General features: G+C 56.3%; 1 protein-coding gene across 4 annotated transcripts in view; it reads left to right on the forward strand.

The window, feature by feature from the left end:
• ACADVL (acyl-CoA dehydrogenase very long chain) overlaps positions 1-5,310 on the forward strand; it is a 64,569-nt gene extending 59,259 nt beyond the window's left edge. For all 4 annotated transcript variants that reach the window (XM_030575849.1, XM_030575850.1, XM_030575852.1 and 1 more), the window contains one exon: positions 3,858-5,310. In XM_030575849.1, coding sequence (XP_030431709.1) covers positions 3,858-3,995 — 138 coding nt within the window. In that variant the 3' untranslated portion in view covers positions 3,996-5,310. The remainder of the gene's footprint in view (positions 1-3,857) is intronic.
• Positions 5,311-13,561: the final 8,251 nt, after the last annotated feature.

Raw genomic sequence — 13,561 nt, forward strand, 5'->3', positions numbered from 1 at the left:
CTGAGGCCCAGTTGTGCCGGACCCTACATTTCTCCCACGAGCACCGGAGCAGGGCTGACATGAAGTTGGACCCTTGGTCCGTTAAGACTTCCTTGGGGAAGCCTATACGGCTGAAAATGGTCAGCAGTTCATCTGCCACGGTGTCTGCTTCGATAGAGGACAAGGCCACCGCCTCAGGGTAGCGAGTGGCGAAATCCACCACCACCAGGATGTATTTCTTCCCCGACCGGGTCGTCTTGCTGAGAGGTCCCACTATGTCCATGGCCACCTTCTGGAAAGGTTCTTCTATGATGGGTAAAGGCCTCAAAGCTGCTTTCCCCTTGTCCCGGGCCTTCCCCACCCTCTGGCAGGGGTCACAGGATTGACAGTACTGTCGGACATGGGTAAAGACCCCAGGCCAGTAAAAGTTCTGTAGCAGCCTCTGCCTGGTGTGACGGATTCCCTGGTGTCCTGCGAGAGGGATGTCATGGGCCAGGTACAGTAGCTTGTGGCGAAAGTTTTGGGGAACCACCAGCTGCCTCCTGATCCCCCATGACTCTCCTTCCCCTGGGGGAGCCCATTCTCGGTACAGGAACCCCTTCTCCCACAGGAACCTCTCCTTGCAACCTCTCCTCATGGTCTGTACCGCACTGAGGTCAGCCCGGTCCCTGGGCTTCCGCAAGGAGGGATCTTTCTGCAACTTGGCCTGGAACTCAGCAGCTGGGACAGGGATGGGGACCTGCTCTCTCTCGCTGGCTGGGTCTGAGGCCGCAGCCTCTCTGAGTCGTGTCCCTGGGCATTCCCTCCCCACCAGGTTAGAGTCCTGCGCCTCAGGCAAAGTACCTTCCCCATTGTCAGGGCGCAGTGCCCTTCGCCGACTCTGACTATGGGTCACGACCAGGGCATCCTGGGTGTTGCTGAGCCAGACCTCCAGGTCCTCCCCCATTAACACTTCTGTGGGCAAATGTGGGTGTACCCCCATGTCCTTGGGGCCCACCTTGGCCCCCCACTTCAGGTGTACCCTCACCATGGGCACCTTGAATGGGGTCCCACCCACGCCCATCAGGGTCAGGTAGGTGTCGGGCACCATCCGATCTGAGGCCACCACCTCAGGCCGGGCCAGCGTCACCTCTGCGCCCGTGTCCCAGTACCCAGTGACTTTCCTCCCATCTACCTCCAGGGGAACAAGGCACTCTTGCCGGAGGGGCAGCCCCGCACCCACCCTGTAAACCAAAAACCCGGAGCCTGGAGCATCCAGCCCCCCCAGAGGAGCTGACCTGGGGCCCTCCTCCATCCTTTGCAGGCAGTACGTGGCCAGCCTCCCTTTCCTGGGAACACTGCCCCTCGTCCAGCTGGGTCTCTACCAAGTTAACCCGGTGTGGGGTCAGTCTGTTCAGTCTATCCTTGAGCCTGGGGTACTGGGACCGTATGTGGCCCCTCTGGCCACATTGATAGCAGCTCATGTCCTGTTGGTCCCCTCGAACCGGTCGGTTGTTCCTGATGCTGGGAGTTCCCCTTGGGAGGGGGTTCTCCCTATTCCCCCTTTGGGAGGTCCCAGGATGACTCTCTCTCTGCATCGCGGTGGGCCTGTTCCTTTGGGACTCCTCCCTGCTACCCCCCGACCGGCTCTTCACAAACTCATCGGCCAGCTGCCCTGCATGTCGCGGGTTCTCTGGCTTTTGGTCCCTCAACCACAGCCTCAGGTCGGATGGGCACCGCTCATACAGTTGTTCCAGTACCAGCAGTTTAACCACGTCCCCCTTCATCTGGGCCCCATCTGTCCACTTGCTGGCGTATCCCTCCATGCGGACGGCCAGTTGCAGATATGAGACCTCAGGGGGTTTATCCTGACTCCGGAACCTCTCCCGGTACATCTCAGGAGTCAGCCCAAACTCACACAGTAGGGCCTGCTTGAATAGTTCGTAGTTCCCTTTCTCCTCCTCTCCCAGCTGGTGGTACAATGCCACGGCCTTGGGGTCCAGTAAGGGGGTGAGAACCTGGAACCTGTCCGCAGGATCTACCTGGTGCAGCTCGCAGGCCGTCTCAAAGGCATCCAGGAAGTCATCCATGTCCTCCCCCTCCATACGCTGGGCCAGGATGCACTTCTCAAAGCTCCGCGCAGTCCTGGGCCCCCCCTCACTTACCGCAGCCAGGGGCCCCGCTGCCCCTCAGCCTCGCCAGTTCCAGCTCATGATGATGCTGTCTCTCTTTCTCCTCCAGTTCCTGCTGTCTTTGTCTCTCCTCATGTTCTCTCTGTCTCTCACGATCCTCCAGCTCTCTCAGTTTTAGCTCTCTCTCCCATTCCAGCTGCTTCCGCTCCACGGATGCTGAGCACCACCGGGACGATCCCCTGCTGGGGGGTGAGCTTCGCCAGGAGGATCCCCTGCTGGCCGGGGGTGTCACGGTGTCCTTGGTATTCGCTGGGCTCCTCCCCGCCCTTCCCCTCGGCATAGGAATGGGGGGTCTCAGGAAGCCCTCAGCCGCCGGCTGACCACTCCCAGCGGGGACAGACACTGGTGCCTGTGCTGCATCTGCCAAGCTCCCTCCCTCAGAGACGGATCAGTTCATTAAAGTGATCTCCCTCCTCCAGCCAGGCAATCAGCTGGTCTTTGGTGAGCCTCCCCGGGCGCAGCCCCCTCTGCTTGCACAGCTCCATCAGGTCACACTTGCGCTGCTTGGCATACATCTTCCTGCTGGCCACTCACAGGCTGGGGTGCTCGCCACTCCCCACGGTTTCCAGGGGGACCCCTAGTGCACCAGCCCTTCTTGAGGTCACCACCTCTCTGCCAGGGTCGAGCTGCCGACTCCTTTGCCCCTGGGACCGCTCGCTGCAATCCCCCGGGGGACCCTGTTACTGCAAAGTCCTTCTCACTGGGCACACACTCCCAGGGATTAGTCACCCCTTCGTTTTACTGCTCCCCAGTCACTTACTGCAGGAAGCGCTGTCGACGGGGTGCAGTAGATCCCACCTCTACCACCAGTTGTCACAGAGTGTGGGGGAGTCCGGCCCTGCACCCCTCTTCCTGGGACCCACAGTGACTCTTAGCCAGCCAGTAAAACAGAAGGTTTATTGGACAACAGGAACGCAGGCTACAGCAGAGCTTGTAGGCACAGTCAGGACCCCTCAATCAAGTCCTTCTGGGGGTTCAGGAAGCTTAGTTCCCAGCTTGGGATTCCCTGAATTCCAACCACCCAGCCCAAAACCGAAAACTGAACTAACTCCCTCCAGCCGGCCCCTTCCTTTGTCCAGCTTCCCGGGCAAAGGTGCTGACCCCCTCCCCCCTACCTGGCTCAGGTTACAGGCTTAGGTCCTGTCCTTCACCTAAAGTCATCCCTGGCTCTCCCGTCCCCCCCACAGACAGTCCCTGCTCCATCACAACTGATCTCTGGTATCAGAGCATCAAGGGGATTTCTGACCGAATACATGTGCGGCTGCACAATGATAGTGTCTGCTTGTTGTATGTACATGGAGCCAGGGGCGGCTTTAGTTTTTTTGCTGCCCCATGTATGGCAGGCAGGCCGCCTTCGGTGGCTTGCCTGTGGGAGGTCACCGGTCTCGAAGATTTTATGTACCTGCCGCTGAATTGCCGCCGAATCCGTGGGACAGGTGGACCTCCCGCAGGTGCACCGCTGAAGGCTGCCTGACTGCCGCCCTCGCAGGGACTGGCAGGGCGCCCGCCCCCTGCCCCCCCATACCCGCGGCTTGCCACCCCAGGCACACGCTTGGAGTGCTAGTGCCTGGAGCCGACACTGCATGGAGCCAGTACTGAAAGCTTGGCCCACTGCATGTAAAATCCCTTCCTAGGTCTGATTACTCCAGAGTTACAGGAAGTGGTTTAATACAAGAAAGTGACTGTGTGTTTCTTTGTCCAACGCAGGCATTTGAGCGAGTGAGAGAGAATCTCCGAGCAGTGAAATCTTCTACGTGGAATCAGTCCTTTGCTGACATGAAGCTAATATCTAATGCTGTTGTACAGAACAAAGGGATCCTAGCCACGCACCCTCTGGGCTTCTGAACAGAAATGGTGCTTTGGTTGACAATAAGCAACAGCTACCAATCCTATTATATAGAAAAATATTACATTACACGCTGTTTGCTTCTGTCTAGCCCTGGCTGTGAGAAAACCAATACTGTCACAGCGTCACTGTGTGCGGGCTGCAGCAAGGGGCCATGCGTCAGTCCCGCTCTCTGAGAACCCTGAGCACGTGGACATAAAGCCCCTTCCCTGTGGGTTGTTGGGGCAGCCTGCATACATACCAGCTCCCCCCTGCTCCTCCGTCCTGGTCAAGGAGATTAATTTGGGCCACATGGGTTCCCGCTGAGAGCAGGTGTTAACTGACTCTTGCCTGCACCCTTCTAGCCTGCTCCGGGGGGTCCCATTGAGGCCTTTGCTGGGGGACAGAGAAGGTCACCCCAAGGTGCTCTGAGCCATGGCTTCTAGCGCCCCCCATTGTGTCCCTAGTTCTCTGGGGGAAGAAGAGAGGATCCTGGCTAAGTCAGTGCACAGACTCCTGGCCATCTCCCCGCTCTCCTGCCTCATCCAGCACTGAGTCATGCTGTCGGGTGAGCCTGGGGCTGTCGTGACCTTTGGCTGAGGGTTTTACTGACCCTGGTGCAGGGGACTGTGAGCTTCTCACGGTCTTTACATGCCATGTGAGGTGAGCTCTGGTTTGGTAGGCTGGGATCTCACTAAGGGGCTGACTCAGGCCCACATCTCTGAGTCCAGGCAGGTGCCTTCTCCAGCCAGGGCTGCCTGCAGCGTAGGATTGCACGGGCATGCTAGCCCTGGGGGCCAGTCTCTGTGACTGTCTCTTGGGGAAACGCTGCCAGCCGCCTGCAGCTCATGCAGAGATTAGATTCTGTCTGCTTGTGGGCTGATGCAAGGGGAAAGACCAGGCAAGCAGAACTTGGCAGGGCTAGCTTAGGTCATGTGTGGTGGATGTGGGCCCCGGGGCTGCCAGGGGAGCTGGAAACAAAAGGGCTGGTATTCTGGGAGCCCATGTTCTCCAGTGTCTGGTGGCACATCCCTGCAGCCATCAGCCTGCAGGCCCTGGGGGCGCAGCCCGGTGACTCTGTGAGGCACACGTCACTTGGGGCATGTGCACCGGGCTTTGCTCACAGAAGGCTGCATGGTATCAGCTGTGGGAACGTTGAGCACTGCTAAGAGGCTGCTGCATTTCCATGATGGCTGGGACAAGCCCTGCTTCTGATGCATGTTGAGGGCTTGGTCCTCTTTGGCTGACGTGAGCTGTGCACCCAGCCCTAGGTGCCAGGAGTAGCTGGGGCCCTGGTGACCGAATTCAGCAGAGCTGATTTAGGTCAGATATTAATTAAAATACATCATGAACATGACCATTCGAGAGACAGGGTGGGTGAAGTATGTCTTTTATCTTCCTTAGCTCTGTATGGCTTGAAAGCTTGCCTCTCTCTCCAACAGACGTTGGTCCAATAAAAGATATTCCCTCCCCTATATCCTGGGAGTGACATGGCTACACCACCACTGGGTATCACCCTGCCGGTGTGAAGCTGGAAAGGGAGGTGCTGAAAGCTCAGCAAACTGACTCTCCAGATCCTGTGAACCAAGAACACAAACCTGTTTCCTAATCAGGTCCCAGGGTCCCACGCTTCGAGCTCTGAGCTCAAGTGTCCATTTGGACACTCATCCGTCTTTGTCTCCTCCACATGAAACAAACGAGCGTGTATGATTCAGCAAATTTACATGCGGCTCAGCCAGGGCTGCAACCTCCCCTGCTCCCTAAAGGAGCCCATCAAATCCAGATCCCTGGCATGCAGCACTTCCCTTTGTCTCCTGCAGCTGGGCTGTTTGAGTGCTGTGTGATTCAGAGCCTGGTGCAGTGGGAGGTATAGATTCCACAGGCAAAGTCACATATCAGTGTTTGCTGGAAAGGGGCAGGCTTAGGTGCTGCTGCTAATGACACATTTGGCGGCAGGGCTGCTAAACAAAAAGGGTTTTTGTGGAATGCCACAAATTATTCAGCTTGCAGCAAAATCCTTGTCCACGTGCAGGTAGCACCCTGGAGGCTGGAGCATGCATGGCCCAAATACCACTTGGAAAGCAGCTGCTCTTCTAGCAGAGTAACTCTGCTTTAACCAAAGAGCAGTTGGCCCTGCAGCGAGGGCAACGCACTCCCGCAAGCGGTGTCTCCCCTACTCCCCACTGTATCTCCTGTAGATTTCTTTGCCACATGTGGGGAGGTGGATCAACCTGATGGGGGTTGCGTGCCCATGGAAAGGCATACCAGACGGTGTGCCCCATACTATGGGAAGCAGCACAGGCTACATGGGGGGAGTAAATCAGACCCATGATCCTGCCCTCAGGCCAGATTTTCAAAGGGCAGAGCCCCCAGGATGACAAATAAGAGCAACATCTGTGAAACAGACTCAGCACCTCTGAAAGATCAGCCCCCGCTCATGCATTGGGCAGGATGGGCAGCTCAGGATGAGAGCCCTGTGGGGCAGAAGGGGGTGAGGCTGGGGGGGTGAGCTTAGCACTATGTGTCTCTCCAACGCATACACACCTGGGCGCTGTGGGGGGGCAGGCGGCAGGAGGCTCAGCCACTGAGAGGCCAGGCTGAAATATCAATACCGGCCAGAGGAGGCCACGTAGCACGAGCAGATGGCAGCAATCTGGAGCAGCAACTTCACTGTCACTCTGGCCCTGGGGCTGCGAAGTGTTGCCTCCCGGAGCGGTCAGTGGTGACCCTGGGGGTATGTGACTGACTAGATGGAGGAAGGGAATAAAGGGAGGGTGGCAGCCCCAAGGAATCCATCCCAAGTGACTCTGACTGACGAGGTCCTGACAGGGCATCACCTGCTGTCTGGACACAGGATGTGGCCATGGGCAGTGCAGTTCTGGAGGGAATGGCAGCAGCAGGGGCATACGGCACAGTGCTGGGGGCAGGCTCCAGCGTGGCAGGGTCGGGATCAGAGAGTGAGCTGGTGGTGGTCTCCGGGACAGCACCATCTTGGTGCAGGTGGTGGCTGGCACAGACAGCAACAAGCCCACGGAGCAGAGCGTTGAACAGCACAGGTGAGAGCAGATGCCCCACACTGAGCACACAGCACAGCATTCATGAGCTGCCGACAGAGGACATCCACAGGCAGGAGCTCCATTGCACATGACGGACTGATCCCAGGAATGCCTGGCGCTCGGCCAGGGATCACCTGTCCCAGGTACGTTCATGCTAGTGTCAGGGTCACAAAGCCGGTGCAGCACGTCCCAGCATGCAGGCAAATGGCAGACAGAGCAGTGCAGGGCAGCACTGGCCAGAGCCCAGCAGACAGTCAGGCTCTGGCCACCTAACGAGTGCAGCTGGCTGTAGCAGGCTGCCTGATTGGCTTCAGCTGGTTGGTTGGAGAAGGCAGCGGATGGCTGTTAAGCAGGGGCAGTTCAGGAGCTGCTCACGGTGTTTGCTGCAGCTGGTAGATGTTCTGTGCTTGCCTGTCCTGAGCCTTGACTCAGACCAGGTAACCCAGTCCTGGCACTTCCCTGATTTCTGCATTCAACTCCGACCTGGGTTCTGGCCTCTGGCTCGTTTCCTGTCTCCTGCGCTAGACACTGGTCATGAGGGCCATGCTGGGTCACAGACAAGGCTGCTGCTGCAGCTTCTGGCTCTCCCAGTGCTAAGCTCTGGCAGGCACCTGTGTGTGTTTAAACGAGGCTCATAACCCAAGGGACCCAGGGCAAAGCAGGTCCCCGGCGCAGGGGTGCGGTTACCATGGTTGTGAGCACACGAGGAGGCCAATGCTGCGGAGTGAGATGCCACACTCGGGCATCATGTTGATTGCCAAATGCTGAGCACCTTGAGCCCTGTGGAGCCAGCGGGTGCTGCAGGGACCCTGCTTCTCTGGAGCTCAAGCTGGTTTCATTTTGGTGCCCGGCTCTAGATGTGGGGAACACGATTGCCATGGTGGCCTGGGTGTGTGGCCAGCAGGCCGAGAGCCATTGCATGGGGAAAGGTGCCACAGCCCTTGTTGCACGACCCACGTGGTATCACAGGGCGGAGGCAGCATGCTGGGGAATTAAACAGCTGCCCGTTGCCAGGCACTGCCATAGACCGGGCCCAGCCGGGTACGGGGGTGGGGTGGAGGAGGTGACCTCCCTGACTGGCTTCTCTGCAGAGCACAGGCGCCGTGCTGTGAGGTGGGCTGCAGCCTGCGTGCTGGTTTCTGCTGCACAGCGCTATGATGTGCAGGCAACTGCAGTGGCAGAACTAGGGAAGGGCAACCTGGTGGCTGCAGGCAGGGATAAGGCAGAACTGGCCAGGATTAGCATGAGGGGTCGCTGAAGAGTTGGGGTGTGGAGCATGGGCACACAGGGCATGGCTGAGTGGGTGCATGTTCTAAATGGTGTCCGTGGCCATCCTCTGCCGATGGGAGGACTGAGATCTTTCCGCTCATGTGGCCACTGGCTCTTGCTGGTGTTGGCCAGGCTGCGATTCAGGGTGTGCCTCAGGGAGCGGTGGCACAACACATGGTTTGCAGGGGCTGATTATCCTGTGCATGTGTGTGCAGGCACAGTGCATGCAGACCAGGCACGACAGGGTTTTCCCTAGGCTGTGGATGAGTGGCCATCTGCCAGCAGACTGTGCTGTGCTCCCCAGTCACCAGCTGTCACTGTGCCTCAGTGGGTCATGCTGAGGATGCCAGCTTCAGGACAAAGGGCTGAGAAATAGGGCGAATGCACCCCAAAGTGGCGGTTATTCTTCCACAAGCTATACCAAACCTGTGGCAAAAGTAAACTTCTGCCTCACCACACTGGCTGACTAGAAGTCAGGCATGCAGTATCCTTAGGAATCCCAGCCCTTGCCACAACCCAGACACTAGACGTAATGATGAGTGGCTATTTAAAATCAATTTCATCAGATGGTTCTTCTAATGTCAAGATCAGTCCCATACCCAGGTCAATATATAATGCAGATCTTACCCAATAATCATGCTGTTGCCAGTCCTTTAGTATCTAATATCTAGAGGTTTATTTTAGGGCTGTCAAGCGATTCAAAAAATGAATCACGATTAATCGCGCAGTTCACAAAATGACCCAACACAATACCGAGTGGGGTAATGTAGTGCCAGGCCTGGAAGCAGATGGAGAGCTGTAGGAACATCTCCCTCCTCCAGGTGCATTGCGGTGAAGATGCTGGCCTGTGGGGCAGGGAGTTTTAAAAAGAGCTTTAACAAGCAGTGAGGTGACCATATTTTCTCAAAGGGAAAACGGGACACCATGTGGGGCTGGCCCAAGGCCCCCTGCATGGGACCAGCCTGCAGCCACCTGCCCTCCCTTCTGCTCAGGGCTGGTGTTACTGCTCTCCCACTGCACCCACACATTCCTATGCACCCCGCTAGGGGTCGCACCCCACTTTTTTGGCAAAACTGGGCATTTGTTCTGTTTGCTCTTGCCAGCTGATTATCCTTTGGCAAGAGTTAATGGGACGAATGCCCAGTTTTGCCAAAAAAAGTTGGGATGAGTGGGACAGGGCTTAAAGGAGATCTGTGCGGGGAACGGCGGCACTGTGGTGCTATTGCAGTGGTACCTGGGATGGCAGCAGCAGGGGGCTTCAGAGGATAGGGAGGATGGATCGGGAGCCTTCACATGGCTTCTCTGAGCCACTACCTTGCAGAGCTGTCACTTCTGCTACTCTGTAAGGTTAACTACCAGCCTAAGTTTACAGAGATGATTCTTTTACCTTTTTCTCTTTAAATAAAATTCTTCTCTTTAAGAATCTGACTGATTTTTCCATTGTTCTGAGACCCAGGGGGTTGGGTCTGTAGTCCCTTTGTAACCAGTTGGTGAGGATATATGCTCAAACCTTCCCCAGGAAAGGGGGTGTAGGCTTGGGGAAATATTGTGGGGGGAATAGGACTCCAAGTGGTCCTTTCCCTGATTGTTGGTTAAATCACTTGGTGATGGCAGCGATCCCAAGGCAAGAAAGAAATCTGTGCCTTGAGGAAGTTTTTACCTAAGCTGGTAAAAATAAGCTTAAGGGGTCTTTCATGTGGGTTCCCACATTAGTACTCCAGAGTTCAGAGTGGGGAAGGAACCCTGACAGGGTCTCTGGAGGGGGCAGTCAAGGAACAGAGAGCAGGGGGGTGGATGGGTCGGTGGTTCGGGGGGGATGTCAGGGGAAGGGGTATGGAAAGGGGTTGGGGACAGGGGCAGGGAGACAGGAAACGGGAGGGTTAGATTGGTCACAGGTTCCGGGGGGGGGCCTGTCGGGGGCAGGGGTGTGGAGAGGGGTTGGGGCAGTCAAAGGACAGGGAGCGGGGGGTTAGATGGCTCGGTGGTTCGGGGGGGCAGTCAGGGGACAGGGAGTGGTTGGATAGGTGTGGGAGTCCTGGGCGTCTGTTGGAGGTGGGGGTGTGAATAGGGGTCAGGGAAGTCAGGGGAGAAGTAGGGGATAGGGCCCTAGGGGAGAAGTTAGGGTGGGGGGGGTCCTCAGGAGGGGGCAGTCAGGGACAAGGAGAAGGGAGGCTTAGATAGTGGGTGGGGTTTTGGGGGGCAGTTAGGGGCAGGGGTCCCGGGAGGGGGACAAGGAGCAGGTGGGTTGGAGGTTCTGTGGGGGCAGTCGGGGTGGGCAGTGGTAGGGAGTGGATGAGGGGGGCGCAAGGTGGAAGTTTCACCTAGGGCACAAAATATCTTTGCACCGGCCCAGGGCTAGGGACACCATTCCTTACCCATCCTGCCTAATAGCCATTAATGGACTTAACCTCCATGAATTTATCCAGTTCTCTTTTAAACCCTGTTATAGTCCCAGCCTTCACAACCTCCTCAGGCAAGGAGTTCCACAAGTTGACTGTAGTCTGCGTGAAGAAGAACTTCCTTTTATTTGTTTTAAATCTGCTGCCTATTAATTTCATTTGGTGACTCCTAGTTCTTATATTATGGGGACAAGTAAATAACTTTTCCTCATCCACTTTCTCAACATCACTCATGATTTTATAGACCTCTATCATATCCCCCCTTAGTCTCCTCTTTTCCAAGCTGAAGAGTCCTAGCCTCTTTAATCTTTCCTCATATGGGACCCTCTCCAAACCCCTAATCATTTTAGTTGCCCTTTTCTGAACCTTTTCTAGTGCTAGAATATCTTTTTTGAGGTGAGGAGACCACATCTGTACACGGTATTCAAGATGTGGGCGTACCATGGATTTATATAAGAGCAATAAGATAGTCTCCTTCTTATTCTCTCTTTTTCAATGATTCCTAACATCCTGTTTGCTTTTTTGACCGCTGCTGCACACTGCATGGACATCTTCAGAGAACTATCCACGATGATTCCAAGATCTCTTTCCTGATTAATTGTAGCTAAATTAGCCCCCATCATATTGTACGTATAGTTGGGGTTATTTTTTCCAATGTGCATTACTGTACATTTATCCACATTAAATTTCATTTGCCATTTTGTTGCCCAATCACTTAGTTTTGTGAGATCTTTTTGAAGTTCTTCACAGTCTGCTTTGGTCTTAACTATCTTGAGCAGTTTAGTATCATCTGCAAATGTTGCCACCTCACATTTAGAACTGACCCTTGGGGAACACCACTAGTTACCCCTCTCCATTCTGAGAATTTACCATTTATTCCTACCCTTTGCTCCCTGTCTTTTAACCAGTTCTCAATCCATGAAAGGATCTTCCCTCTCACCCAGAACCACATGGCCTTGTTTTATCAGACTTCACAGGTATAAAGTTATTTACCCCCACCCCAAAAAAATTTTAAATAACATTTAAATTTCACACCAGTGCTCCCTATCTTTGTGATACCATTTTAGAGCAGTGATAATCCATTCGATTGGCTGACGTGAGGGGGAGGGTCAGAAAGCTGGCAACAGACTGCATTTCAACTTGTGCCTGACACAGCTCTGTTCTGAACATCACACCTCTTCACCTTCGTTAGTATGTGAAGCACAAAGGCTGAGAACTTCATTACTCCTAAGTGAAGCATCTTCAAACATGTCAAAAACACTTGTCTTCAGTGAAATCCTAGTTCAGGGGTGGGCAAACTTTTTGGCCCAACGGCCACATCTGATTGGGGAAATTGCATGCAGGGCAATGACTGTAGGACTAGGGCAGGGTGTCAGGGTGCTGGAGGGAGTGTGTGGTGTGGGAGAGGGTGTGGCGTATGGGAGGGGGCTCAGGGCAAGCGGTTGGGGTGTGGGAGGCATGCGGGGTGTGACAGGGCTCAGGGAAGGGGGTTGGTGTGCAGGAGTGGGTGTGGAGTGCGGAAGGGGGATCAGGGCAGGGGTTGGGGTGCAGGAGAGGTGCGGGGTATGGTGGGGGCTCAGGGCAGGGGGTTGGGGTGCAGAGTTCCGGAGGGGGATCAGGGCAGGGGATTGGGGTGCAGGAGGGATGCGGGGTGTGACAGGGCTCAGGGAAGGGGGTTGGTGTGCAGGAGTGGGTGTGGAGTGCGGGAGGGGGATCAGGGCAGGGGTTGGGGTGCGGGGTGTGACGGGGCTCAGGGAAGGGGATTGGTGTGCAGGAGTGGATGTGGAGTGCGGGAGGGGGATCAGGGCAGGGGTTGGGGTGCAGGAGAGGTGCGGGGTATGGTGGGGGCTCAGGGCAGGGGGTTGGGGTGCAGAGTTCGGGAGGGGGATCAGGGCAGGGGATTGGGGTGCAGGAGGGGTGTGGGGTGTGACAGGGCTCAGGGAAGGGGGTTGCTGTGCAGGAGTGGGTGTGGAGTGCGGGAGGGGATCAGGGCAGGAGATTAGGGTGCGGGGTGTGATGGGGCTCAGGGAAGGGGGTTGGTGTGCAGGAGTGGGTGTGGAGTGCGGGAGGGGATCAGGGCAGGGGTTGGGGTGCAGGAGAGGTGCGGGGTATGGTGGGGGCTCAGGGCAGGGGGTTGGGGTGCAGAGTTCGGGAGGGGGATCAGGGCAGGGGATTGGGATGCAGGAGGGGTGCAGGGTGTGACAGGGCTCAGGGAGGGGGTTAGGGTGCAGACTACCGGTGGCTTTTCGGGTGCTGGCTCTAGCCCAGTGCCGCTTTCCTGGAGCGGCTCCGGGGTGGCAGCGGTGCGCAGCGGGGCTAAAACAATGTCCCTGCCTGCCCTGGCCTCACGCCACCCCCAGAAGCAGCCGGCACCATGTCCCTGCGGCCTCTGGGTACCTACCCTGAAGCTCCCATTGGCTGCGGTGCCTGCAAGTGAGGGCAGCACTTGGAGCCCTCTGTCCCCCTGCCCCAGGGATGGTCTGACCCAGTATGGCCATTCTTATGTGAGATGGGATTCTGGGCTTGGGTGGTAATCCCATGGGCCCAATACAAAGCCCTGATGGGCCGGATCTGGCCTGCAGGCTGTAGTTTGCCCACCCCTGGTCTAGGACATGAGACAATAGATGGAGACAGACGAGGTGCACAAGGAAACGGTGATACAATTATCGGTCAGCATGATGGGCAATGGTCTCAGCACATCAGCAGCCAGTTATTCCAGCATAAATCCAGAGCAGCTGCACTGGCCTTCTCTGGCATAACTGAGATCACAAGCTAGCCCCTGATCTCCAGTCCGCAGCTAGGCTGAGAGCAGCTCCACCAGGGAGAGCAACGTTTAAACTGACCCTTTTAAAACGGGCTGTT

Source organism: Gopherus evgoodei, chromosome 9 (genome assembly GCF_007399415.2).
Source record: "Gopherus evgoodei ecotype Sinaloan lineage chromosome 9, rGopEvg1_v1.p, whole genome shotgun sequence".
Lineage (NCBI taxonomy): Eukaryota > Metazoa > Chordata > Testudines > Testudinidae > Gopherus > Gopherus evgoodei.